General features: G+C 37.2%; 2 protein-coding genes across 5 annotated transcripts; one reads left to right on the top strand and one right to left on the bottom strand.

The window, feature by feature from the left end:
• Positions 1 to 1465: 1465 nt before the first annotated feature.
• rab43 (RAB43, member RAS oncogene family) lies at positions 1466 to 9578 on the bottom strand. 2 transcript variants are annotated; one of them, XM_007229614.4, is made up of 3 exons: positions 9264 to 9575; positions 6926 to 7109; positions 1466 to 4882 (listed from the first exon to the last, which is right to left on the bottom strand). In XM_007229614.4, the coding sequence occupies exons 1-3, from the start codon at positions 9450 to 9452 to the stop codon at positions 4629 to 4631; spliced, it is 627 nt and encodes a 208-aa protein (XP_007229676.1). In that variant the 5' UTR covers positions 9453 to 9575; the 3' UTR covers positions 1466 to 4628. The 2 variants fall into 2 exon arrangements, with proteins under 2 accessions (XP_007229676.1, XP_007229677.1); XM_007229615.4 differs by lacking the exon at positions 1466 to 4882 and adding an exon at positions 5005 to 5414 and having other exon boundaries at positions 9264 to 9578.
• A 1244-nt stretch (positions 9579 to 10822) lies between these two features.
• nuf2 (UF2 component of NDC80 kinetochore complex) lies at positions 10823 to 25955 on the top strand. Of its 3 annotated transcripts, none has more exons than XM_007229617.4 (14): positions 10823 to 10924; positions 13759 to 13883; positions 13981 to 14055; positions 14263 to 14339; positions 14773 to 14834; positions 15042 to 15139; positions 15692 to 15765; positions 17488 to 17581; positions 17942 to 18004; positions 18164 to 18301; positions 22085 to 22225; positions 23311 to 23486; positions 23619 to 23754; positions 25692 to 25955. In XM_007229617.4, exons 2-14 carry the CDS (start codon positions 13764 to 13766, stop codon positions 25797 to 25799), a joined length of 1362 nt encoding a protein of 453 aa, XP_007229679.1. In that variant the 5' UTR covers positions 10823 to 10924; positions 13759 to 13763; the 3' UTR covers positions 25800 to 25955. The 3 variants fall into 3 exon arrangements, with proteins under 3 accessions (XP_007229679.1, XP_049327636.1, XP_015460529.1); XM_049471679.1 differs by having other exon boundaries at positions 10841 to 10920; XM_015605043.3 differs by lacking the exon at positions 10823 to 10924 and adding an exon at positions 10932 to 11027.
• Positions 25956 to 27240: the final 1285 nt, after the last annotated feature.

Raw genomic sequence — 27240 nt, 5'->3', positions numbered from 1 at the left:
TTTACGCGCCCCGGGAGTTGCGCGTTAAAGGGGGGGTTCTGTCAGGTCTTTAGTCTGTCTGCTTCTTATGTCTGTGTTATTCTCAGGTCTGTGTTTCATTCCCAGTGTTTTTCCACTCACCTGTGTTCATTTGTAGCTCTGCCCCTTCGTCCCAGGTGTTTCCTGTTCCCTGTGTGTGTGCACCTCTATTTAAGGTCCGTGTTCCATTTTCCCGGTGTCGATCCATGTACGTTTATCGTCTGTCAGTGCTCCATGTTTTCCCCAGTTTCCTCAGTCCTGTTTTCGGTAAATCCCTGTGTATTTTGTATTTGTTTTCGTTAATAAATCCCATTTTGTTTGCATTTGCGTCCGCCTCCGCGTCCTCCCTGCACCCGCACCTGACAGTACTATAACTAGCCAACCTTACATTGTACCGGTATACAACTTATTTACAGGTTTAGCACAGACTGTGGTTTAGCAGAGCGCACTGCAAAACACACAGCCCCTGAAACTCTTGGTTTCAACTGAAATTTAATATGTATTCAATTTAATTTGCTAGCTAGGAAGCTAAGCTACTTGAAACTTTCTGTCTTGAAGGGTTTCTAGCAAACCAATGGGAACACCATGCACATGAATTGAGTGACAATAAAAAAAACATTAACAATATAACTAATTCTGAATATCTGATATATATACATACAGCTCCGAAAAAAAATAAGAGACCACTTAAGGAGTTTCTTTGATTTGACCAAATTAAGAAAAAAAACTCTGAAATATAATTAGGAGGAAGATGGGATCACAAGTCATCAAACCAAGCTAAACTGCTTCAATATTTGCGCCAGGAGTGGAATAAAGTTATCCAAAAGCAGTGTGTAAGACTGGTGGAGGGTTATTCCACTGATTTTTGAACTCCTAAAACTTTAAGAATAAGAACCTGTTTTCTTTGCATTATTTGAGGTCTGAAAGCTCTGCATCTTTTTTGTTATTTCAGCCATTTCTCATTTTCTGCAAGTAAATGCTCTAAATGACAAAATTTTATCTAGAATTTGGGAGAAATGTTGTCCGTAGTTTATAGAATAAAGCAACAATGTTCAATTTACTCAAACATATACCTATAAATAGCAAAATCATAGAAACTGATTCAGAAACTGAAGTGGTCTCTAATGTTTTTCCAGAGCTGGTATAACATATAAAACAGTGAGGTTATTAATTTTGGTAATAATATGTCATAGAATGGACTTACTACTGGAAGTAGTAAAAGCTGGGTAACCCATATCTATTCACAACAAAAATACAAAATATTACCCAGAGCAAAATACTCCACATATGTACATGATTTTTTGTGTAATATGTGTGCGTGTTTGTGGCCAATTACACCCATTAGCTAGGACCGCCCCAGCAGTTACAGGATACCACTAATGTTTTTTTTTCTGCACTGGTGCCCATAATTTTAGAGTAATGCCAATTTATCAATCCAACTCAGAACTCATGCTTCCAAAATGTTTTATTCCTAAAATAACAAATCAACAACGTATTCAATATGAACAGATCATTCAGTCTTAAATTATTTTGCATACACAGATTAAACACATTATCACAAAAGAAGAACATTTAATTTGTTGATAAAATATGTCAAGATAAAATTCATACTTCCTTTTTTCCAAAACCTCCTGTCACTAGAAAAATGCTACAAATTGATAATTCTAACAGTTTCCAAACTGTAAGGCACATCCGCTCGGGAAGATTCTGTTACAATTCACTTTCAAGTAAATAAAAACACATCCAATCTCCCACACGTCCCATATAGTGTCTGAATCTTCTGATGTACAAAATGTACAGCAAAGTAGAAAAATTCATTTATTTATGTAATTAGAAAAAGAGTAAAAGTGGCTTGCAAAATGTCCAGATACATCCTGTATATACCGAGTATAAATTACTAACTTAATTACTAAAAAAACTAAACAAACGTACTTCAAAGCTGTGAAAAAGCTTTACCAAACCCTATCAAAATGAACATTAAAAAATAAAAAATTTGATGCCGATATAAACAGTAAAAATGTGGCTACAGTTGGCTTGACATACACAGACTTTTAACTAACGAGTAATGCAGCCGAACCAAAATCAAACCACTGCACTGAGGTTATTGTTATTATTTAAACTACTGAACTAAACAGAACCTTTTTAACATAACATGATTTGTTTTTTAATTCAACAGTCGTAGAACCTAAATATATGAAAATATAGTTGTAAATGTTTTATACAGACATATTTAAATGTCTTATTTTTTTCAGATGTATTAACATTCTTGTGTGCATACATTCACACCTACAAGATGACATTGTGGCAGTAAAGAGTACAGTCTGTAGTGTGTTAGCACTGCTGGCAACTGGACACTTCCAACGTCACTAACATGGCATTAGCAATGCAGACAACCAGGCTCAGCCCTTAAGTCCTCCCACTGAACGGGTCTGTGGTCCCAACTACGGTTATCTAACCATGCTGAGAAAATTGGGTCCAGCCCGGTTTGTAAGTGTTCCAAGCCAAAACGTGTCAAAAAAAACTAGAGAGTAATTATTGTCTGCTCAGAACCACTCAAACCTGCAGTGGAAATGCGCTTAATTTGACCATCAACATTATTTCATATAAAACCCAGAAGAACCTTTATGGAAGTTTACTGGGGGGTTTAAAAATAGTTTAAATATGGTTATATTTGTGTGTTATAGTTATGGTGATACCTAGATACCTAGTTCTTTTCATCACCACTGTAAAATTGGTCTTTAGAATTGGTAATATGAAAAAAAAAAGCAATAATTAAAAAAACAACAAAACAATTAGGTTACCAAATCGAGCATGATTAATTTGATTAGACTTCTGAATGTCTGTTTCGGGTCATTTTCGAGTAATTGTCCAGCCCTAGTTAGTAAGTTTCTTACAGCACAACAACAAAACTCAAAACCCCCAAAATGAATGATTTCTTTACATTTTAAAGATTAAATTATGCAAATTTGGTCAAATTTCTCTTCAATATTCACAGAAAGTTATTGTAAAGAGCTTTTACTCCTACTTAAAAAGAACTCTGGTATGAAATGGACTTTGGGTGTATTAAAACATGATAAAAAGTACATACCTTTGTTGAATAGCCCACCTCTATTCTCCTGCAGCTTTCTGAAATCCATTATATTGTGCACTTTACCAAAACAGTCAACTGTTGAGCATGAATGAATAGGTAGGATAGTTGAGCAGATTGCAAAATGAATTCCTTGGAAATGCATGATTTCCAGCTTTTGCTGAAAATATCTGGTTACTGTCGATATTAGAATGCAAAGAACCAACAACAAATTGCATAAATATTGCTCAAAATGTTTTAGTATTCACGCTCGACGGTTGACTTATTGTGACTTAAATTTAAGATGTCGACGCCCGGAGATTTACCTTTGTTATTGGATGTAAACAGTGTTTTTAATAAACTTCTTGTGCACTTTTAAAGTTTTTAATGGCTCGTTTTAAATATCAGGACTCTCCGGATTCTACCAATAAAGTGTGGAGCTACTTTGAGCCTGGATAACGGTGGAAAAGGCGATGCATCTGCAGGGGCAAAAAATATGTCTCACTCATTCTAAAGCCTGTTTGGGCAAAGTGCACAAAATACATTGATCTCAGAAAGCTGAAGGAGAGCGGTGGTGGGCTATTCAACAAAGGTAAGTACTTTTTATCATGTTTTAATACACCCAAAGTCCATTTTACCCCGAAGTTCTCCTTTAATTTATCATTCGTAATGATGTTACAACAGAATAAAGAAATGGCAGCAGTCATTTTCAAATGATATAAAAACTAAAATAAAAAAGGAAAAACTGCAGCAACAAGGTTTTGTTCCTTGTATATAATAATAACATACACTAATATGTTTAGTCTAATAAAACTAAAAAAATAAAACTTAAATTACAAAGTTGTGGAAACCTTGTGGAAACAAGGTTTCCAGTTTAACACAACAGTAAGACACCTGAAACTTGCTGGAGTCTATACTGCAAGTGTCTCTTAATGCTGCTGTGCAGCCATTAAAAGTTTAATAAATAAGTGTCCCTCAACAACAGGTTAACTATTAGTATTACAGTATTACTACATAACATCTGTTGCATGTGTGTCACCTGGAGTAAACATTGTTTTGCGCAAACATTTTCACAAAAATTTACCTATTTTATCCTTTTAGACTAAATTAGCATGAAGAATGGATTTATTCGTAAACTGTAAAAGACTATATCTATATACCATGGCAAATAAATGAAGTTAGCTTAGTTCTCATCTTATACACTATGAGCTCATGAGATGTTTTTGCAGGTTCCTGTCTGATTAGGTGACTCAGCAACTTGGTTTAAACCATTAAACCAATTCATAAATTATAATAAAGATAGGAACTTCAAACAGCTCCCTTACAAAAACCAACCACAAACCATCTGTTGACTCTGAACTAATCAGGCACAGTCACTTCAAAACCTGATAGTCAATCTACTGGTCCCAGATAAACTAATTTGATCAAATGATATCAAATGCTGATGATGACTGAGCAATGGATCACAAAGCTGATAACAGTATGTGAACACTGTTAAGAGGAGCAACAGTGCAACCAACATTAATCATCCATACCCACTCCATCAACACCCACACCCCCAGCCCTCGCTGGCCACGTCTTTGCTGTTGAGTTTAAAGCTGTCCGTCACGTTGTCGTTGAACATGGGCCCGCCATGTCTCAGGATCAGCTCAGCTGCCATCTTGTTAAAGGCCTCATCTACATTGCTGGAGTCTTTGGCAGACGTTTCGATGACACTAATAAAGTCTAATTGGTGAGCCATTGTCTGCGCATCCTCGAAGGGAACTTCACGCTGGTCAGTCAGATCTGTCTTATTACCTGAATAACAGAACACACCAAAGCATAACCAACACACATACAGTTGCAAGAAAAAGTGTGTGAACCCTTTGAGATTACTTGGATGTCATAAAAATAGACAAACACAGTCTGCTAAAAAAACATTATATGTTTGTATGGTTTTAATTGAACACAGCATGTTAATGTTCACAGTGAGGGGAAATGTATGTGAACCTTTGGATTTAATAACTGGTTGACCCTTCTTTGGCAGCAAAAACCTCAACCAAACGTTTCCTGTAGTTGCAGATCAGACCTGCACAACAGTCAGGAGGAATTTTGGATTATTCCTCTTCACAAAACTGTTTCAGTTCTTGGGATATCTGGTGTGAATCGCTCTCTTGAGGTCATGATGCCACAGCATCTCAATTGGGTTGAAGTCAGGACTCTCCAGAAGTCTGTCCTGTTGCATCATCCATCCTCAGTTGGTGGACAGATGGTCTTAAGGTTTCTTGCAAAATGTCTTTGTACATTTGGGAATTAATTTTTCCATTGATGATAGCAATCCGTCCAGGCCCTGAGGAAGCAATGCAGCCAGGTTTTAATGATGGTGTGCTGTGCCTTTTTTCTCCACACATAGCGCTGTGTGTTCCTTCCAAACAACTCTATTTTGGTTTCATCTGTCCACAGTATATTTAGCCAGTACTACTGTGGAACATCCAGGTGCTCTTTTGCAAACTTCAAATGTGCAGCAATGTTTTTTTTGGGCAGCAGTGGTTTCATCTGTGGTGTCCTCCCTTTAACTCCATTCTTGTTTGATGTTTTCCTTATTGTAAATTTGTCAACAAAGAAATTAGCATGTGCCACAGATCTTTAGCTGACACTCAAGGATTCTTCCTCACCTCATTGATCATTCTGCGCTGTGCTCCTGGACACATATGTAGGGCTTCTGAGAGCTCTTTTGTGTGAGGCATGATTCACATCCAGCAATGCTTCTCAAGAACAGCAAACTCAAAACGGGTGTGTGTTTTTATAGGGCAGGGCAGCTTTAACTAATACATCAAATCTCATCACATCATGGCTCCAATTAGCTCTAAGAAAAATCATCACAGTGTGTTTGTCTATTGTTGTGACTTAGATGAAAATCAGAACACATTTAATGACCAATTTATGCAAAAAATCCAAGTAATCCCAAAGGACACTACAAAACAAAGTTGGACAACAATGCCATGATGACAGCTGTTAAAGGGATAGTTCGGTATTTTTGACATGAGTCTGTATGGCATCATCATAACCAGTGTCGTGCATCCACACCGACTTACCCCCCACAGCGTCCTGTGAGCCGAGTTCTTGTCCAGTTTAGGTCAAAGCGAAAGTAGTCCGGCATGTTTGCTGGGGTCAGGAAAATAACTCCTTTTTCTTCCCAAAGCAGTACGGTTTCAAAAGAGTGATTTATTTACATCACAAAAAACTAACCCTGCAAAAGTCACGCCTCGTAAATCACTTGGGTCCTACTTTCTCTCGTTCCATATCAATGCGCGCAGCGCTGCAACCTGACAGCTAGCCTACGTGTTTGGGTCGCTTTGTTTACTTCTCGCTTGTTGACGCGTGCGCAGCTCGCTGTCAGAATGACGCGCACTGATACGAAATGAGAGAAAGTAGGACCCAAGTGATTTACGAGGCGTGACTTTTGCAGGGTTAGTTTTTTGTGATGTAAATAAATCACTCTTTTGAACACGTACTGCTTTGGGAAGAAAAAGGAGTTATTTTCCTGACCCCAGCAAACATGCCGGACTACTTTCGCTTTGACCTAAACTGGACAAGAACTCGGCTCACAGGACGCTGTGGGGGGTAAGTCAGTGTGGATGCACGACACTGGTTATGATGATGCCATACAGACTCATGTCAAAAATACAGAACTATCCCTTTAAGCATGGTGGTGGTAGTATGATGGTTTAGATATTTTGCATCATTAGGGAACCATGCTTTCACTGGGGGGGTTGCATTTGTATATTAGTCAGTAATAAGTGTGACTTAAATAACATAAAAATCACAAACGTTTGGACATCAGGACATCAACTGACTGACCTATTAAAAGGGGGACGATGTTAGTGCCACCATACTTCTTGACGTCCTCCATCCACTTGGGCACAGACATGAAAGTGGACTTCTTGGTGATGTCATAGGTGATGATGGCACCATTGGTGCTGCGATAATAGCTCTGGGTGATTGTCCGAAACCTCTCCTGTCCTGCTGTGTCCCAAATCTGCAACTATTGAAGAACAACAGCATCAGCTCAAGGAAACATTACAGTGCTGTTTTAAGTACATGTATTTAGCACACTGTAGCTGCATTCAGGAAGCGAAGGTTCTCATTTTACTAAATAAATATCAGCTGATATACAAGGTTCATGACTAGGGATATCCCATATCGTAATGTATGCAATAACATTGCAAAAATCCTGACACAATATAAAACTCATTGTGATATAGCAATATTCTTAAAAGTGGCATATTTTGTGCTTGTTTTGCTATCTGCTGTATTCACTTTTAATTGTTTGCCATTTATATAAATGCAGTAAATGTCCTGTACCCGTAGGCTTTTGTTTTTTCAGTACTTTATTTCTTATCTATACACTATATTATACAAAAACAGGGTCTTGGTAAGTAACAGTTCATGAAATTGATGAAAAAGTTACATTTTGTCATAACACCAAAAATATTGTTATCACATAAATACCCTGAATTATTGTGATATTATTTTAGGGCCATGTTGCCCACTCTTCACCCAGCACTAAGTGTAAGTTAGAATCCTTGACAAAAAAATAATGAACCCCAGATTGCTACAAAACAAAATGAAAATGCAACACTTTTTGCCCGGTTGCCAGATTTATTGCCAATTGAACATTTACAGAACTGAGATTCCAGCTGTGAGTAAGTGTGCTGGATGCAGGATGCAATATGGATCCTGTATGCCTCCATGTCCAACCACATCTCATCTTGTATTCAAGCTAGAGGCAGTCAACATATTCTCTTTTTATTTTACAATTGTTTTCCCTAATAACATATATTATTACACTATAATAATGAAATCATGTACATATTTAATCAGTAAATAGTTTCACACATATAAAGCTTCATTACATTAAACAAATGTACTTAGTGTACAATTTATTTTACTAGACCCAGGTCTGAACAACAACCACTACAATAAGTGCTGACATTTCGCTGAGTCATCTGTTAGGACCTGGTGGGCATCCATAGTGGAACGACTACACATGGTCCGCTCAGTCCCTACCATCCACAGGGTCCAGAACTAGTAAACACATCCCTGTAAACCCAGAACTTCAGTGCTCAGACTGTGTGGTTAATTATTCACTAAATCACTAGTAAAAAAAGTGCATGCCATTAAATCGGTACACTGCTGTGTCTTTTAGGCCTATAGGATGAGTAAGCCCTTACACTCCACAATGAAGAAAAACTTTTGTAAGAAAATACATTATGAAGCACTGAATCAACATCAATGCAAAATGACATGGCATTAAAGGCATTTTTTCTTGCTGATTTTTTTAGTTATGTCTGTGTGTAACATTAACACTGTCTTGTCTATCATTAGACTATAATTAAAATATGTAAACACAATTAACATGACAGCAAACCAGTATCAGTGTATTGTAATGTGAAAAACTGGATCCATTTTTTTAAGCTATGGACATAAACCTATGGATATTTGGCTGTGACTTTAACAATGCTAAGAGTTTACTGGAGTCATATAACTGAACACATTCCACAAACAATACATGTCAAAATGTCTATATGTTTAAGTTCTTAATAGACAAAGCTTTTCATGTGGTGTCCCAATATATTGCTATTATACACACGTACTTTTCAATGTAACTCTTCAACGTCCACACACACAAATACATGTATTTCATATTTTTTTAAGACATTTTGCTATGTGTTTTTGTGGCTGCCACAACATATATGAAGAATAAAGCTGACTGAGTTGCATAACTTGTCTATTGAACCTGTCGTGCCAACTCGACTCAGTACGTCAACAACTCCCTCAGGCTGTAAACAAAGCTATTTATTTAGGGTTTTAAATGTTTAACACAACATACAGCTATTGAATGTCCTTTACTTACATTTTGGCTTTTAACAGCACACGAAGAGGGCCATTAAATCATTACATCCTAAAACGTTTGCCTGTTATTGGAACTCTACGTTCCACCTTAAATGCTCCCGCAGACACATATAAGAACAGGCGCAAAAGACTAGAGCGTAGCTATGCGGAATATTTAAGGTGGAACGGATAATAAGAACGAAAGGGGAAACTTCACAAGCTTCAGAAGGACTTTTAATTTGTCAGCGCTTCGAAATGATTGCCAAATGACAACTCAACCGTTTTCCAAGCCAAAGCTGCCCACCTTCACCCTCTTTCCCTGAATGTCCATCGTCTTCATGGTGAAGTCCACCCCGATCGTGTTGCCCTGCCGCTCGATGAACGTGCCAGTCTTAAACCGCTGGACCACGCAGGTTTTGCCCACTCCGACATCCCCGACTAAGACTATTTTAAAGACGAAATCGTAGCTGTCGTCCGAGTCCACCAAGGACATTATGACCAGGAGTCTGCCTGTCTTTTAGTGAGCTGTCACTTTAGGAGATCGTCAGATTAGGACAGGGATGTAAACCGACGTGGACACCTGTAAAAAAAAAAACGTCAACTCGGAACAGCCTAACCGGAACGTGCTTACTCCACCCGTATTCAGGAGAAGCCCCGCCCTCCTTTAATCTAATTGGTTAAGAGTTCATGAAAACACGACATGATTGATTAACTTTACTTAAGTCATTTTAGCTTTTTCATTTTAGATTAAAGAAATAAGTTTGGACTCAACAATTTGAATGACAAAAAGTAAAGTAAGTTAAATTCTTTATTAAATACTACCTGTTAAAAAAATTTGGTCTGTTTAAAAAACATGTTTAGGCACTGTTATTTTTGTAAACTGTTTTGGAAAAAAAAGTTTTGTATTTGGCAAGTGATCATAATAATGCCGAGCTTTCTCAGTACTTGGAAATATTTTTTTGGTCTTAATATTTTTTGTAAAAATACCAAATATAAAAATATTAGTTTAATAACAATAATTTTAAAATGCTACATGTGTCACTATAAATGTAAAAAGGTTAACCCATTTATACTTGATGTTAGACTATATCAGAACAGCACTGTGTAAAATTAAATATGAGTACACATTTAGATAGATAGTGAGCCGACAAATACTGTGCAAAATTCATATTTTTTAGTTAAACTCATTCATTTATTGTAACTTCTTTAACATGTTTATTTTAATTTTGTCAATATATATTTGTAATTTTTGTAATTTTGTTTTTATGCTATCATATAGTAGGAGGGACGATGGCAATAGCCAATCGCAACGACAGTGTGGCGGGGCCTATACAAGTACAGGTGGGAAAAAAAATAAAACTACTTGCTCAACATTGTTTAGGTATCCCAGTGCGCCGCCTGACTGATTCACTCGCTTAAAATCAAATGACACCTTTAAATTATTTAAACTTAAATAGCGTTAACAATTCAACACAGAATAATAACATACTCAAACATATAAACCACAAATAGTTACATACATACAAACAATACTTTATTAAATTCATAGAAAAGGAAAAACAACTAAAACAGAAATGGGGCATTACACGATTGGATTAAATAAAGCTGTATATAGTTGTAAATATAAACAGACTTCACAGTGTAAATTTAATAAATAACATGTATTTAGCTTTAAATGAAAACAAACATAAACACAAATAATTATAAAACGGAATAAAAAATATAAAAAAAAAATATCGGGCTTTAAATAAATAATATGAACATAAATAAAGCATAATGCAGTAAATAAACAGTAAGTTGATTTAAATAACAAAAACTAACAAAAACATTGAAAAAATGTTTTCTTTTTATTTTAATGTAAAAGTCGCGAGCTGGCTGCGCGTGCGCTCTGCTGCGCTGGGTGGTTGGTGGAAGTGACGTCAGGGGCGGGTAAAGTTTAAATCGGCTGCTGGAGGCGAGAGGCAGGTAACTAATAATCTGTGTTTCTGTAAAGAAAAACTGAATTTTATTCCATTTACAGCGCTTAAATTGCCTGTAGACATGGCTGAGGTGAATTCTGAAAAAGATGGTAAAGCGATATTATGTGTTTTAAGTCGTTTTAGTGAGTAAGAGTTAAAGGCAGTAATTTTGACGCAGCTTTAGTTCTGTAACGGCTCTCAGAGCGCAGGAGTTCAGATCACTGACACACTGAACATTGTCTGACTGACTGTGAGACATTACTAACTGTAAGATACTTCTACTGTAGTGAAATAGGCTCTTTAACTGTGGGAAGAGTCTATAAAAATAGCTATTTAGCATTTTTCAATTTCTATTTTCAGCAATTTGCTAATTACTGTATTTACCTTTAGTTTGTTGTTAAATTCGCTAAGCTTTATGAAAGGTTTTTGTTAATCTTTTAGTTTATTTTGTTGTTTTCTTAGTTAGACCATTAGCTCTTATTTTATATGAAATCACGGTTTTGGTAGGTTATTGTTTAGGTTACAAAACCTAATAAATAAATAAAACTCTTACATTTAGACTGAATAAAAATAATTTAAATCTCAGTAGGTAGACATTTGTTTCTGTCAGAAACCGGTAAAGTGATTTTCATAGTTTACATTTTTCCTTAACTGAAATACGAGAAGGTCATGTTTAATGTCAAATCTGCCTGTCAGGTTGAAGAGGGCTGCTTATTTTATTTGTAAGTAACATATTTTTTTTGGAATGAAATGTAAAGCAAACAATAGCTTGCACATAATGCTGGATGGCATAACCAAAAATGTATATTGCGTTTATTTTTTAATAACGGTTTCACAGTGTATCATGGTGTTTGTATTCTTTATTTATAGTTTTTGCATGACTGGGCTTTCATATATGTTTAGCCCTATCTGGACGGGATTCGTTTCTCAGGGGTCCTGGGGTAATTTTTTTATTTTATGGGGGTCCTCTGTGATTTTATTCCCGTCCAGAACGACCATGTTACATGTTTTTCTCAGATGTCCTCTGAGAAAATTACAGGCTGAATTACCTACTGTTTTTTACTGAACTCCGTGGTCGTCCGATAATTTTAATCTCGTCCAGATTCATGTCTCTGAGTTTGGTCACCTCGCGTTTAATAAAATAGCTATATGTCCACTGCCGCGCACCGTAATTACACTTTGGGCACGCGTTTTCATGGAGACCCATGTAAACACAACAGCAAGTGGAGGTGAAAGAGCTACTGATCGCAATGGTATGTGTGGGAAAGCCTTACATTGCAGTCTGGATGAGTTTTATTGTAGAAGTGTGAAATATGTTTCCACATACGTCCCCCTGAGAAACTAATCTCATCCGAATAGGGCTTTAGTGACTTACTGTTCTGTTAGAAGTACATATAATATAAAAAAACAGCTAAAGAATGAATACAATAGACCTTAAAAAGAGATGCGCCAAAAACTTTAACACAGCCTCCGTTTCAAAAATAAATATTTGAAATAATTCTATAAACACTGTATATGGACTTAAAATGCTACAAATGTAAGTATTTAAGAGGATATTTCTCAAAGGTTCTATTGCACAAATACGACACAAGTTTTTTAACAATTTCCGAAATGTTCTTATTAAAGCCATTAGAGGCATTACAGTATTTAAGCAGCTGTTAATCAGTTCCCTGTATTCTCTAGTCAACAAATAAATTCAGTTCAGTGTGCATTAAAATGATTCTTTACTCTACAGTATTATCCAAAAGGGCTATAGTTACTCATATTGCAAGGAACAGCAGCAGCAGCTCCAGGAGTTCTTTTCTCATGTTTCTTCAGGCATGATGGAACGCTTGACTCCACAGAGCTGAGCTACCATTACTACAATGTGTTGGCTTGTGCTAACTGGCTAGCATTAGCTAGCGAGCTCTGCTAATGTGCTTCTTTAGCTCTCCACAGCGCCTCTAGCGCTATAGCGTTATGTAAAAATTGCATACGGGTTCTCATCATTTTTTATTTTTATTTTTAATTACCTTCCGGTTCATCCTGTATACCGCCCAGCACTATGCGAAAGATTTGATTGTTTGCTGCTGTTTTCCTTTTTTACTCTGATAAAAACACTCATGCAGTGAGCAACAGCAGCTGGGGCTCCTTCTCATTCTCATATACATAATGTTTCTCCAGGTAGGACAGAGCAAGACAAAAGTTTGACTCCACAGAGCTGAACTAGCATCACTCCAGTGGGTTAGCTTGTTATGCTAACTGGGTAACGTTAGCTAGCGAGCTGTACCAGTATGCTTCTTTGGCGGTGCTGTTCTACGCAGCGCTCCGTAGCACCTCTAGAGATATGGGGGTATGTGAAATATGCATACTGGACGGGAAATAAAATCCCAACACTAAATGCTCATCGCTTTAAGCGGTGCCGTCTGTTTACAAATAAAAAAAAAGATATATATATAAACTAAACATTGTATTTGAGAATCGGTCATATATTTGAAGAATAGCAAGCTATTTTTCTAATATCCCAGCCCTACTTGAACATTTCAAAATAGGAAAGCGTCTGATTAAGGACAACAAGACTATATAACTCTATAACTATGTCTTGCTATCTTAAAATAATAGATATTTTTTCAAAATGACATTTCTCTTGTTTATTTATGTATGTAGGTAGGCATGTATGTTAGTATATAGAAATGCAATCCAGTGACCCAATACTGCTAGTCTAAAAATCCACTCAGTTCAGTCATGTAATCATATGCAGTTTATATTATGCAAGAGTCTATATATAAATATATACTGTATACATAATATATGTATATATGTTAATATTAATGTTAAACAAGTATTCACTCCTTTTCACAGCTGCAATGGAAAACACATTTCCCGTGTACAAAGTCGACGCTATTGTGCAGTTTTTCCGCACAGATGTTTTAACGGGCCAAGAAGCGAAGCACTTCGCTAAAAGTGATCTCACTCCAAACCCCAAGGTGAGCTGGACTGCTCAAGGTGACCTTTTTCTTCCAGCTTTAAAAATATGCTTTATCTATTGCTGTTACTGAGATCTGCTCATGCTTTTTCTTGCAGGCAGATGTTATACAAAGAGTCTACATGAGGGTGCTACAGCTTCTGTATGGTTTCCGTCCTGAATGCCATTACCTGGTAAGTTTGACATAGAAAAAACTATTTAACAATGGGTGTCTTAATGTCATGGTTTTCTGAGAATTCAAAGAACAAGCGGTGTATCTGACAACTGTTATTCATTTTAGTAATTAGTTTTATTAGTAAATTATTGAATAATTCTAAAATCTTTGAATAGCAGTAATAATGCAGATGGTTTTAATTCAATTTTGCTGTTGTTTTTTACAGGCACCTCTATCTGAAAACATCCAGTGTATGTCTTTGTATGAATATGCCACTCCAATTATGAGTGTCTACTTGTCCATGTAAGTGCAAATGTTGTTGCTTCTCTTCTTTTTGTTAAAGAATGTAAATCAAATTTTGTAGTAAAACTTTTGGCACTTTTGTAGGTAGGGATACACAATGATCTCTATTTTTTTTTTATCAGCATCAGCTGATACCCTCTCACATGTTTATTGTATGCTAAAAAATGCTATGATAGTTGGCTAACACTGGTCCCTTTATTAGCCATATATGTGTATATCAGCATAGTCAGATATATACATGTGTAATATCAGCATCAGCCTGGATTTTGCACATCAGTGCATTCCTAGTTATAAGTAATGCTGTATTACTTATACAGCATTAAACGATATTAATCAATATCTTTACGTTTAATGAAATGCCAATATTGGTGATGTTTTGTCAATCATTTTTGGTTTGTATACACGGTACAAATTGATATGTTTTTCCTTTCAGGTGCCAGTTTTTACCGATGTGTCATGTGTACGACTTTTCACTGAATGACTTGCTCAATCCAAGTAAGTGAATATGAATTTTCATAGCCAATGTTAAAGTTTGGGACTGACATGAGCTATGGCACAAGACAGAAACTAGTGTCCTGTCCCATTAATTTAGCCATGAACCAGAGAAGGTAAAGAACACCACACCAAAGTTTTTGTTTGTGTATTTCCCTTAATATATTTGTTTTATTATTATTATTATTATTATTATTATTATTATTACAGAGCCAAAACGCACAATCACCATCCTGAGTGGCATCCAGAACTTTCTACACTTTAGGAAACAGAGGCTGGAAATAATAGCAGGGCATCAGCAAGCTTTTGTAAGTATATAACATGCTATATAAATATATATATCCCCTGATCCCACAATAAAAGCAGTAATGTGGCCAAACCTAAGATGGACATTTTTTATACTGTTTTCTCAAATATTAATTACCCAAGAGCGGTGTCCAGATGTTGCTTTTATTTACTTTAATGTAGCTATGAGGTCAATGTAGCAGATAATAGAACCATAAATATTGCTAATTAAAAATCATTGTTAAACTGCATCATGGGCCCGTTTTTGTTGTATAACACCTAGACCTGTCATAATCTTTATATCATCAACTAATCATTGTTCATTTTGCTGACCTCAATACTACTGATGACTACTTGGTGAGGAGATCCAGTTAACATGAAAGAGGTGCCATGTGATATAATTACATGACTTTGTTTGATGGCTTGTGACTAGAAAGAAATATTTGCCAAATGTTTAGCAATTCTAATTTAAGAAAGAATTGTAGTGATTGTTTAATTATTATCAGAACTATAGATGAATGTGACCTCAGTATAGTAGTTGTAATGCTGTTTTATTGGCTTATTTCTAACTACAGCGGGCAGACATGGATAAACTTCAGGCTTGCAACAAAGGAATTAAGGATGCTGAGAAGATGATTGAGAAGCTGATGTATGTACTCAACCTCATCTTAAAATGATATTTGCAGCTCTGGAAAAACTTAAAAGACCACTACAAAGTTTTCAAAAAAATCGATATCTCTACATGTATGACGGCAATTAATTTCCAGTGTCAGTTGAATTGTAACCCAAGTACACCTTATTTTACTTAATGTGCTTCTGATTAGGTAGTCACCTGAACCAAAACTTATTAAATAAGGAAAAGTATAAAAAAAAAAAAAAAAAAAAACACTGCTGTAGTCATCACAATCCTCTTGCAATAGGACAAGCTGGATGGCAAAACCAGTGCTAGGAATAAGTCTAAGGTAATTGGAATGAAAAAAAAAAAACTATTAACCATGCCAAAGGAATTAAAAAAAATGTTTGGGTGAGGAGAAAAAAAGGGCTAAATTCTGGCTTTACAGTCAGAGGGATACAGTGAGTGTCATGTTGCCTCCATCCTTAAAATTTATAAGACGGCAGTTCATTACAACAAGGTCAAGCTGCAGACATTGGGGACAACAAAGCTACAGACTGGCAGCGGCAAAAACGACTCTCCACTGACCAGGATTACAGTTATCTTATTCGAATGACAGTCAGCAACCACAGGATGACATCAAGCGACCTACAAAAGGAATAGAAAATGGCAGCTGGGGTGAAGTGCACGGCAAGCGCTATTCGTAACAGGCTCCTGGAGGAAGGGCTCAAGTTATTTAAGTTAATTAGCTAGAAAAAAGCCTTTATTCAATGAAAAGCAAAGGAGAGCCAGTTTGCAAGAGAAGTTTGCAAAAGACCATAAGGAGTAGACCAAAGAGAACTGGAGTAAGGTCATCTCTGATGAGTCCAATTTTTAGCTTTGCCCAACACCTGGTCATCTAATGGTTAGACGGAGAGGTGTACAAGCTGCAGGGTCTTGCACCCACTGTGAAATTTGGTGGGGGATTGGTGATAATCTGGTGATGCTTCAGCAAGACTGGAATCGGGCAGGTTCATCGTTGCGGAGGATGTATGAATCAAGCCACATATAGTGTTATCCTGGAAAAAACATTTACTTCCTTCCACTTTGACAATATTCCCCACCTCTGGGAACTTTTTTTTTTCTCTCCTCGTTTTTCCAGCATGACATGCCACACAGCTAGGTCAATCAATGTGTGGATGAAGGACCACCAGATCAAGAGAGTGTCATGATCAGCCCAATCTCAAGACCTGAACCCCATTAAAAACCTCTGGAATGAGGAAGATGGACAGTCACAAGTCACGCTCAAATTTGAGGCAGAAGTGGCATAAGCTTACCCAAAAGCAGTGTGAAAGACTGGTGGAAAGCATGCCAAGAGGCATGAAAGCTGTGACTAAAAATCATGGTTATTTACCTAAATATTGATTTCTGAGCACTTCCTAAGTTAAAACCTTAGTATTGTTGTTTCTAAATAAATATGAATTTGTTTTCTTTGCATTGTTTAAGGTCTGAAAGTATTGCATCTTTTTAGATATTTTGACCGTTTCTCATTTTCTGCAAATAAATGCTAAATTTTTGTTTGGAATTTGGGAAAAATGTTGTCAGTAGTTTATAGAATAAAAGAACAATGTTCATTTTATATACTGTCATATACTTATAAGGAGTAAAATCAGAGTAACTGATAATTTTGCGGTCGTCTCTTTTTCCAGAGCTGTATATGGTATATATTTCCCAGCTTGCATCAGGGTTAAAGTGACAATTTTTAACTGCCTCCTGCAGGATTATCCCACCAGAGCAGCAGGCAGAAGCTAAGGAGTTGGCAGCTGCCCTCAAAGAAGTAAACAGTGCCACCACACAGGAGTCCCAAGAAGTGGTAAGTGAGTTCATGCTGTGGTTGTTGGTGATTTTAAAGGTCTAGTAAAGGAAGCCACAAAAGCAAGCTAATGTGCTAAGACCCTTTGCCTGTGTACCATGTAATGTCAAATCAGAATTATAATTAATCACAATCAACATTTTACCTCAATGACTTCATTAATGAGCAATTTTATAAGCTGCTTGGGATCATATGTAAGGCTATTTAGTACTTGGTTTATTTTATGTTATGTTTTAATACAGATGTTTCAATAATTAAACTGTATAAAAATACATAGGAGACAACTTGTGAAAGAAGGTGTGTGGAATATGCTAGCAGAATATTGCCTTATTTAATGGTCACTGCATTTTCTCTCTGCAGAGTGCCCTGAATGAACAGGTGGCCGAGTGCAAAACTGAAATTGCAGAAAAGTCACAGAAACTGGTATGTACAGATCAGTGATACAATTTGAACTTTTCAGTAAATGCATCCATTTACTCTTTAGGTCACATGAGATAGTTTGACCCATTTCACATGTTCCAGAATATTCCAGCAGAATTTATCATTGTATCTCAATCTTAAGGGATCTGTTTTCTTCCACAGAGCCAGAGGAAGTTAGAAGTGGCCACCCAGAAGGATGAGATCGCCAAGCTCAAGTCACAGATAGTAGAATCCCCCGAAGAAGTCAAAAATGAAATGGAGAAGATGAAGGAAAACATCAAGAACATAAAGAATTCAAAGGTAATTGTCTCTGCATTCATGAAAAAAGCTTTAGTTAGTGAAGTCAGGATGGTGAAATGTTCACCAGTCACCTCAATTCCAACTCTTCAGATCCCAAAAGTATTAAATAGACCTCATTCCAGAGAACACAGTTACACTACTCCACACCTCTGGTAGTTTTTTTCTCTAAAGGAACTATACACACCGGCTGTGCATTTGCATGTCTCTGTCAGAGATGGGTGCAACTTAAAGTAGCATTCATTATAATGCTCTCCACAAACGTCCAGACATAGTGTGGCAGTTTCCTAGACTAGGCTTAATTTCTGTCTGGAAACCTATGCATTAGAGCTTACATTGGGCCCAAAAAATCTGGCTTAGCCCCATACACTGTCCTTTTGAGCCCGAGCCTGATTTAAATCCCACATTTTTTTAAGTATGTAGAGCATTAATACTGAGCTTTTAAAAACATCTTTGGGCAGTTTAAATGTGCAAAATCTGTTTAGAATATTCAGAACACTAAAGAAGCATAGACCTTTTATTTAAAAAAATGTTTTTTAAATCTCCCCGTCTACTCTAATATAATTAACAGTGTTTAAGAATATACAGCACTTTATAAACAATTTTTTTTTTTTTAAGCATATAGCCTCAGTACAAAACCCATAAAACAGCAATGAGGCAATCCACTACAGTTGGCCTGGCATTTTGTTGGCCTGGCTCAGGTGCTTAATTAGAACAAGCGGAGGAGCTGATGTGTGCGCAGTGCTCACTACGTAGTTTCAGGGCTGTGATTATAACATTCTAACTTGTGTACGTTTTTTATTTTTTTATTTTTAATATCTGGAAGATCTCGGCCCGACATGGCTCGAGTTCGGTCAGGCCTTGGGTTGAGTTCGGGTTGGGTTCAGGCAGAGAATCTAAGCTCTGCTATGCATAATGTAACAGCCCAGCTAGAAATGGAGGAGACCGGGGTGCTGTTAATAATCAATGTGCTAGTTTTTAGATGGGGATTATTTTCATTTTTTTTTTTTGTCAATGGAAATCTTCTGTTCTGAATGCTGTGTAGTAGAACACTAGGCTTAGTCCCCAATAATGTGGCACTGATATTAAAAAAAAGTTTATTCTTATAAAGGTCTGGTAATAATGTAATGTTTATATATGTGTGCTTAATAATTATATAAAACAAATTCATCCATACTGGTAAATGTCTTATCTTGCTGGCAAAGTTTCCTTCAATTTCAGTGGTAGATCTCTCAGCTTTAGCAGAACTGCTGATCCCCAATCAGATCAGTCTTTTACTCTTTTACTACACATACTTTGGTTTGATGATTCTTAATCTCAGATGATTTATGGCCATTTATTAACAAATTAACACTAATATTCAATTCAATTTTATTTATATAGTGCTTTTTACAAAAAAACAGGTCCACGCCTCTTACGAGCACAGAAATATCAATTATTGTTGCGACAACAGTGGCAAGGAAAACCCCCCTTACATTTAAGAGGAAGAAACCTTAGGCGGAACCAAGACTCCTCGGGGTGACCCGCTCACGCTACATTCTATAAATGAGGTCAAAAACACACATTCACACACTGTTCTGTAGAGATGCTTTCAGGATGTCCTCAGAGACTTCATAAGAAAAGCGAGAAACTCTTGAGATAGTGCTGTAAGATACTTTACACAGACTTTTTGGTTAATATATTTACTTATTTCGCTAATTTTGTTTCTATTGAGGGCCTTTCTGACCTGTTCCTTCTGTCAACACTAGCTATATGTTTTCCACTGTGGGACTAAACAGATGATCTTAACTTAATAAGTGAGTTCAGTACCAATAACATAACTTTACAGAACAGCAGTGGTGTGTTTTAGTACACAGCAGAGTTAAACACCCCATCAGCTCATGAAAAATACATTAGCATTAAAATGCTGTATGGAGATCTGTGTGATCTTGTCTGCAGTTTACACATTGTGTTGTTTTTTTTTCGCAACGTCAAAGGAGAAATATATGGTCTTTCCTCTTTCTCCCTGCTGACACTGTCGAGTTAACATCCAGTCAAGCGCCTAAGTAACGACAGTTCACAGGCGAGTCTGTCCTCCCAGGTTTTGTATCTAATTGTGCGAGACGATTTATTCGTAGTTTTGATGCCTTTAGTGAGAATCTATAAAGTAAAGAGTCATGAAAATAAAGAAAATGCATTGAATGAGAAGGTGTGTCCAAACTTTTGGCCTGTACTGTATTCGGGAAGAATATTCCAGAGTTGAGGCGCTTTATAAGAGAAAGCTCTTCCTCCTGCAGAGCTTCTCTGAATTTTAGGAACTACTAAGAAACCAGCAACCTGAGATCTAAGTAATCACGGTGGTTCATAATAGGAGATGAGGTCTCGCAGAAACTCCGGAGCGAGCCCATGTAGGGCTTTATACGTTAACAGGAGAATTTTATAGTCTATGCAGAATTTGACTGGAAGCCAGTGCAGTGCTGATAGGACTGGACTAATATGCTCAAATTTCCTAGTTTTAGTTAGGACCCTGGCTGCAGCAATTTGAACTAGCTGAAGTTTATTTAAGTTACTGCCGGAACATCCAGACAGTAGCGCATTACAATAATCTAGCCTTGAGGTAATGAAGGCATGGACTAATTTTTCTGCATCATGCAGTGATAGGGCATTTCTTAGCTTGGCAATGTTACGTAGGTGTAGAAAAGCTGTTCTAGTAACATTTAGATATGTGTTTATCGAATGCTAGATCTGAATCTATAATAACTCCAAGGTTTTTAGCTGCTGAACCAGGTGTGACGGAGAAGTCAGATTTAACATTTAAGTTGAATAATTTATTTCTAACAGCTTTGGGGCCTAATAGGAGAACTTCTGTTTTATCACAATTTAATAGGAGAAAGTTGTGCGACCACAATTTCACATCTTTTACACATTCCTCGATTTTCTTTATTCTCACTATGTCATCAGGTTGCTATGAAGAGCTGCATGTCATACGCATAACATTTTTATGACTTTGCCCAGTGGGAGCAAATAAAATGTATAAATTGTCTGGATGGTTTTCCTGCTGTATCACTCAGCTCGTCTCAGTGAGGGCAGAAAAATAGAAGCAGCTACTGTATTTCTAACCGGAATGAATGAGAAATGCTCAGGAACAGAACAACACGATGTTGATGGTTATGCTGTACTTGATTTAAAATTGCAAGAAAAACATTGGGGGTGGGTTAAATGGCCCTAAATGCTGAAATTAGAGACCTCCTGGCTCAGAACTTAAAATGTGAGTTTAGGCACATAATCAGTACTGAGTTATGAAAGCTCCTGTAGGTTATAAACTAGATTTCTGGCATGTGTAACACTGACGTAATGGAACCAACAGCTGAGTTTAACAGTACGGAGGGCAGTGAGTTTGGAAAGCATCATGCTAATGTAGCATTCTTTATTTATGTGTTGGAACTGCTGAGTAATGTGTTTGAGCTCTTTATGACTTGTTTATCTGATTTATAACCATTACGAAAAAATTTTTATCATTTCATTAACCCTTATAATTATAGCTCTATTATAAAGTACCAAAAACGTGCTAAACCACATGGCAAGAAGAAGATAAGAGTAAGAGAAAACATACTGGTCAGATAAACCAATATTTTTGTGTGTGTTTTTGCATTTACTGTGACATGCAAATGTTTGGGCACTCCTGGTCATTGATTACTGTAAAATAGCTGATGCATTTATATTTTGATATATTGTGTTATTTTTTTTAATGCTTTCTGAGTTTTATTAACGCATCTGACTTCTACTTATATATTTTTTTAAATTTAGGAGCTGGCTGATGAGATGCTGGTAGACCTGCAGATCAAGGTGCAGTGTGCCAGCCAGGGGGAAGCAGACATCCAGGTCATACTGAAACAGCTGCATGACCTGCAGGCTAGCATGTGCAAGACCAACCAGCAGAAGGAGGAGGTAAAAAGTAGTGCACACATCCTGTCTGTTACCTAGCAGAGGGTTTGTTTGTTTTTGTTTTGTTTGTTTGTTGGATGTACCTACCAAATTCAAATAAAATAAGCTACCTAATGTGTTGGTAAATAGCTGTGTGTTTTTATAATATAATTTTAGATTCTGAATTGATGCTGAAAGGATTTGTGCAAATGTGTTGTGAAGAAGAGAGGTGTATGAGTTTACAGTAAGGGTGTAACTCTACAGAAAATTCACGGTTTGGTTCACACCTCAGTATAAACCCCACGGTTCAGTATGGTTGGTGGGAAAGAAATAATAGCCTAATCTTTATTAACTTCATAATAACAATGGAACTTCATTATAACATTGTTTTGTTTTTTGGGATGAAATGTTGTAACGGGGCTTAAGCTCTTTAATTAAATGCTTGAAACCAGGCATTTTAACTGCTTAAACTATAAATATTCTTCCTAAGCATATTACTGGATGCATTTTAGTTTTTTCTTTCTTTTAAGGAATATCAGCATTAGTTAAAATGAAAAAATAATAGTGGTGTCAATCACTTAAAAATTAATTAAAAACATGATTCATTTTTTTTATGCTGGAACGTGACTGAAAGAGAGAGACAGACAGAAGGCATGAGCGAAAAAGAGAGACACAGTACGAGCACCTGTGTTCACACTAGAAAACATCAGACGATTATTAATTTTTTTATGGCAGTGCAGCAGCGGTGTGTGGACAGTTTGAATCATCTGCGTTTCTGCTCGCGCTCTGCTTGTGTGCTCCAGCCTGTGAACCGTGTATTCTGTGTGTTTATGTGAACCGAACCGCGACCTCCGTACCGTGATGGATCGTAAAAAAATAAAAGTACCATTACACCCCTAATTTACAGACAAACGAGCAGTATATAGGTATATTGTTGTTTATTGTTAATTAATTTGTCAGAAAAGACTGATTCTTACCTGTTGTCAGATAGCTTAAAGTTAAATGCATTAATAGCAATGTTGTTAACAGGATTAGATCGCATAATTCTGTTTTTTTAAACCCCAGTTCTTTCAGTCATTACTCATTAGTAATCTTTTCTTTGTGAATAGGTCCAGAGCTTGGTGGCCCTCTCTGAGAACCTGCAGAAGGAGCTGAAGGCCCTTAGCAATGAAGAGGGTCAGATGAAGAGAGCGCTGGCCATGAAACTAGACAAGGAGTCCAAGCAGCAGATACGCCGCCAGAAGAAGAAGGAGCTAAAGGACCAGCATGTCCAAAGTATTATTGGGTAATTACTGATGCAAAGCTATTCATGCTTAGTTTTGTAATTTGAGTGTTTCAGGATAGAAACACATTTTGAATCTGTCCATAAATGTATCTGTGTGTAGTCTATTAATTTTTTAATTGTTTTTGTGCCAAGGCAATATGACAAAATCCATGAAAAACGGGAGGAAATTGTGGAACGGATAAAGCACATCAACTCAGAAACCCGGCAGTTCAAGGAGAAGATGCAGAAGCTGCGAGACACCTGCAACCAGAACAGTGAAAAGGCTCAGGTATAAATATCTCTCTATAATTAAAAAAATATATATTTACATGCATCTTATGTAGATGAGCTGTTATTAAATGTGTTAAAATGTGCTAGTTCCCTGTATGTCCAAATATTAATGCATTTAGTTATGTGTACATGCATGCACATACGCCCACTGCTTGTATAGTCCCTGAAAATAAATATTGCCAATAGAGTATGGGGCATGGGGCCATGCCTAATGCTATGTGTGGGATGGAGGGATATAAGCCCCGAGTATTCATCTGTGGATCAGGGGAACTGTATTCTCTTGAATAATGGATCTTCATCTTGTACTTTTAGTTTGAATGAGGTGAGGTGGTGATCATCAAACATCCTCACCTTACCCTCTTTCATATTGCTTAATTCAATCAAATCCTCACATCAATGCTTAAACACTTCTAGTCTAGTCCTAGACTGTAGAGACAGTTAGTCTAACATAAGCAGCACAAACTGTGTTTAAATACCGTATTTTTCGGACTATAAGGCGCACCGTATTATAAGACGCACTATCAAAGAACGCCTATTTTCTGCTATTTTTCCATACATAGGGCGCATCGCATTATAAGGCGCGTTAAGTGACACTAGAAAGGGTGCCTATATCAAAGTGAACAGGGGTGGCGCCATGTTTCCCTTCCCCCACCGGGGGTGGTCGCTTGCCGGTGGAGCGTCTCAGTATACAAAATATAGCTCTTTCAAAGTCAAACGAGTGCTGGATATTAATCTACACAGATTCCTCTCCTGAAAACTGTTTATTTGGGTGAGTAACGTGCTTCAGTTTATTTACAGTAAGCTTAGATTTCCAGATGTCCACTAAGGCTTGCTGCACCAGCGTTAGCATAGCTATCCGCTAGCACGCTAGCTAGTCACCTAAACTAGTAAAGTTAACCCAAACTTAAACGACAGCGTTACACTGAGTAATCCTGCGTGTTCTGGTAAGACAGTGAGATATTAGCTAGCGATTCGTCCCCCGTAGCTTGTTTTAACACTGTAAACAAGCAGATTACAGGCTGATAAAACTCACCTCTGAGAGAGTTAGCGCTTAGCATCTAGCTAATGCTAGCCAGGCAAAGCAGCACAGACTTACAGGCCGATAACTCACCTCTGAACGGTGAACGCTTAGCGATTAGCATCTAACTCTAATAATACTGCTCCAGCAGTATTAAAAGTGCTAAATTTAGAAAATACTGATCTCTGAACAGTGAAAAAGCTAGCTAGCTAAGCGGTTAGCATCTAGCTAATGCTATTTATTGCTGCTCCAGCCTCGGAGCGGCACGGCTCTGCACGGAGTGTGTGTTTATTGCTCCTTACACCTGACGGGTAAAATTTAGATAATACTGACCTCTGAACAGTGAATAAGCTAGCTAATGCTATTTGCTGCTCCAGCCTCGGAGCTGCACGGCTCTGGACTCTGTATAGCACTGAAACTCTGTATAACGCTGCACGGAGTGTGTGTTTACTGCTGCTTACAACCTGACGAGTAAAATTTAGATAATACTGATCTCAGTGAATAAGCTAGCTAGCTTAGCGGTTAGCATCTAGCTAATGCTATTGCTGCTCAGCCTCGGAGCTGCACGGCTCTGGACTCTGTATAGCACTGAAACTCTCTATAACGCTGCACGGAGTGTGTGTTTACTGCTCCTTACAACCTGACGAGTAAAATCCATACAAAAGGCGCACCGTATTATAAGACGCACTGTCAATTTTTGTGAAAATTAAAAGTTTTTAAGTGCGCCTTATAGTCCGAAAAATACGGTACCCTTTATTAAGAAATGATCAATGTGTGGGTGTATCAGTACATTTGTCTATATAGTGTATGTGCAGTTATTACAGTAAGTGAAGTTAATTGCTGTGTGTATAATAAGATTTATGATGCTTTATGACTTATTTTCTTTTCTTTTTTTTTCTTTTCAAATAAATGTATAGGCTATCTATGATCGTCTTCTGACCACACTGGAGCAGTTCCACAAGCGCATTGAGAATATTGTGGTAGAGGCCACTGCAGACATGACGAAAATGAAAACTGTGTTTTAAACTAATTTTTGTAGACACAGTTTTGAGGTATGCTTCCTTTTTGTCATTGTAGTCCTTTTTTGAATATTTCCATTTATGTGTGTGTGTGTATATTGTTCTACTGTAAATAATTGTGCTCCTCTGTTTTGTTGAATAAAATTCCATATCTTTGTTCGATATTGATGTGTGAGCCATTTATTAATTACATTTCCCAGTTGCTTTTTTTTATTTATTTGTCCTTTTTAACACGTTTTTCCTAATGAATCTGAGCCTTTTCCAACCACTCACTAAGGATTTTCCTGAACCCTTGCAATGCTCTACACTAGGAGTATGTGGACAAATGCATGCCTCCTCTGATACATGGGATGGTTGCCTAGCTTGTCAAACAAAGCAGTTATGCTGGGCATCTGGTTGGAGGAATGCGCCAGAATCCAAGCTCTGATTTCAGCCAGCATCACAATAAGAGTGAAGAGGGGACAGCACACCATTTTCCCACCCAGAGAGTAGATGTGTTCCTGGGCTCTGGCTGCTAAAGCTGAAGGCATATACCTTGACTCCATAGCCCTATAGCCAATTCACTAGTCATCTTTTTTTCAGCACTTTTGGTACATGGAATATTTTCAAGTCTGTGGTTTTAATGTTATCATTGATGGGTGTGTGTATAAGGGCAGTTGAGCATGCAAAAGTCACAAAGAAGGCTAATTTTATTGTGGAATCAAAAATACTTTTACTTCTGCTTTTTGAAATCAGGGAGCAAATATATACCAGCTTGTTCTTGTGTCAGGGGAAAACTTTAACCAAGAGAGGTTCAATAGTACATTAGACTTGCTCGTCCTTTAGTCCTTTATTTGCTAATGCATTAAGAAGAGTTTTAATGGCAACAAAAGATTTTTACATGCATTTTTGAGATCTAGGACAACATTTTAGATTTGAACATGTTACTCTTTTAAATGTATGTGATGGAATCTTGACTTTTATTTAAGCTTGTAGATTTAGTTGTAACTAAGCTTTCGAAAGCCCTGTTTTAAATGAGCTTTTCTTTGCTTTTTGTTCGGGAGATCACTGGTTTGAAACCGGAGCACAATTGGCCTTGCTCTCTCTGGGTGGGTAGATGGCGCTGTCTCTCTACATCACTCCAAAGGGTGATGTTCGCAGCACAAGGCGTCTGTAAGCTGGTGTATCGGAACTGAGTCGCTGAGCTTTCCTCTGAGTGCTGGCTACTCGACAATGCTGCATCAGCAGCAAATCGAAAAGAAGCAGTGGCTGACTTTGCATGTATCGAAGGAGGCATGTGCTAGTCGTCACCCTCCTGGTGTTGGGGCATCCCTAGTGATAGGAGGAGTCTTAATAACAGGGTTGTGTAACTAGCTGTGTGAATTGGGGAGAAAATGGAAGAAAAAATAAATAAATAAAAGAAGTTTGTCTGTGGACTGATTACACCTCAGCAGGCAGTCACTGTATC

Source organism: Astyanax mexicanus, chromosome 24 (genome assembly GCF_023375975.1).
Source record: "Astyanax mexicanus isolate ESR-SI-001 chromosome 24, AstMex3_surface, whole genome shotgun sequence".
NCBI classification, from domain to species: domain Eukaryota; kingdom Metazoa; phylum Chordata; class Actinopteri; order Characiformes; family Acestrorhamphidae; genus Astyanax; species Astyanax mexicanus.
Note: the sequence above shows the minus strand (reverse complement) of the source record. Positions and strands in the feature narration are given on the sequence as shown.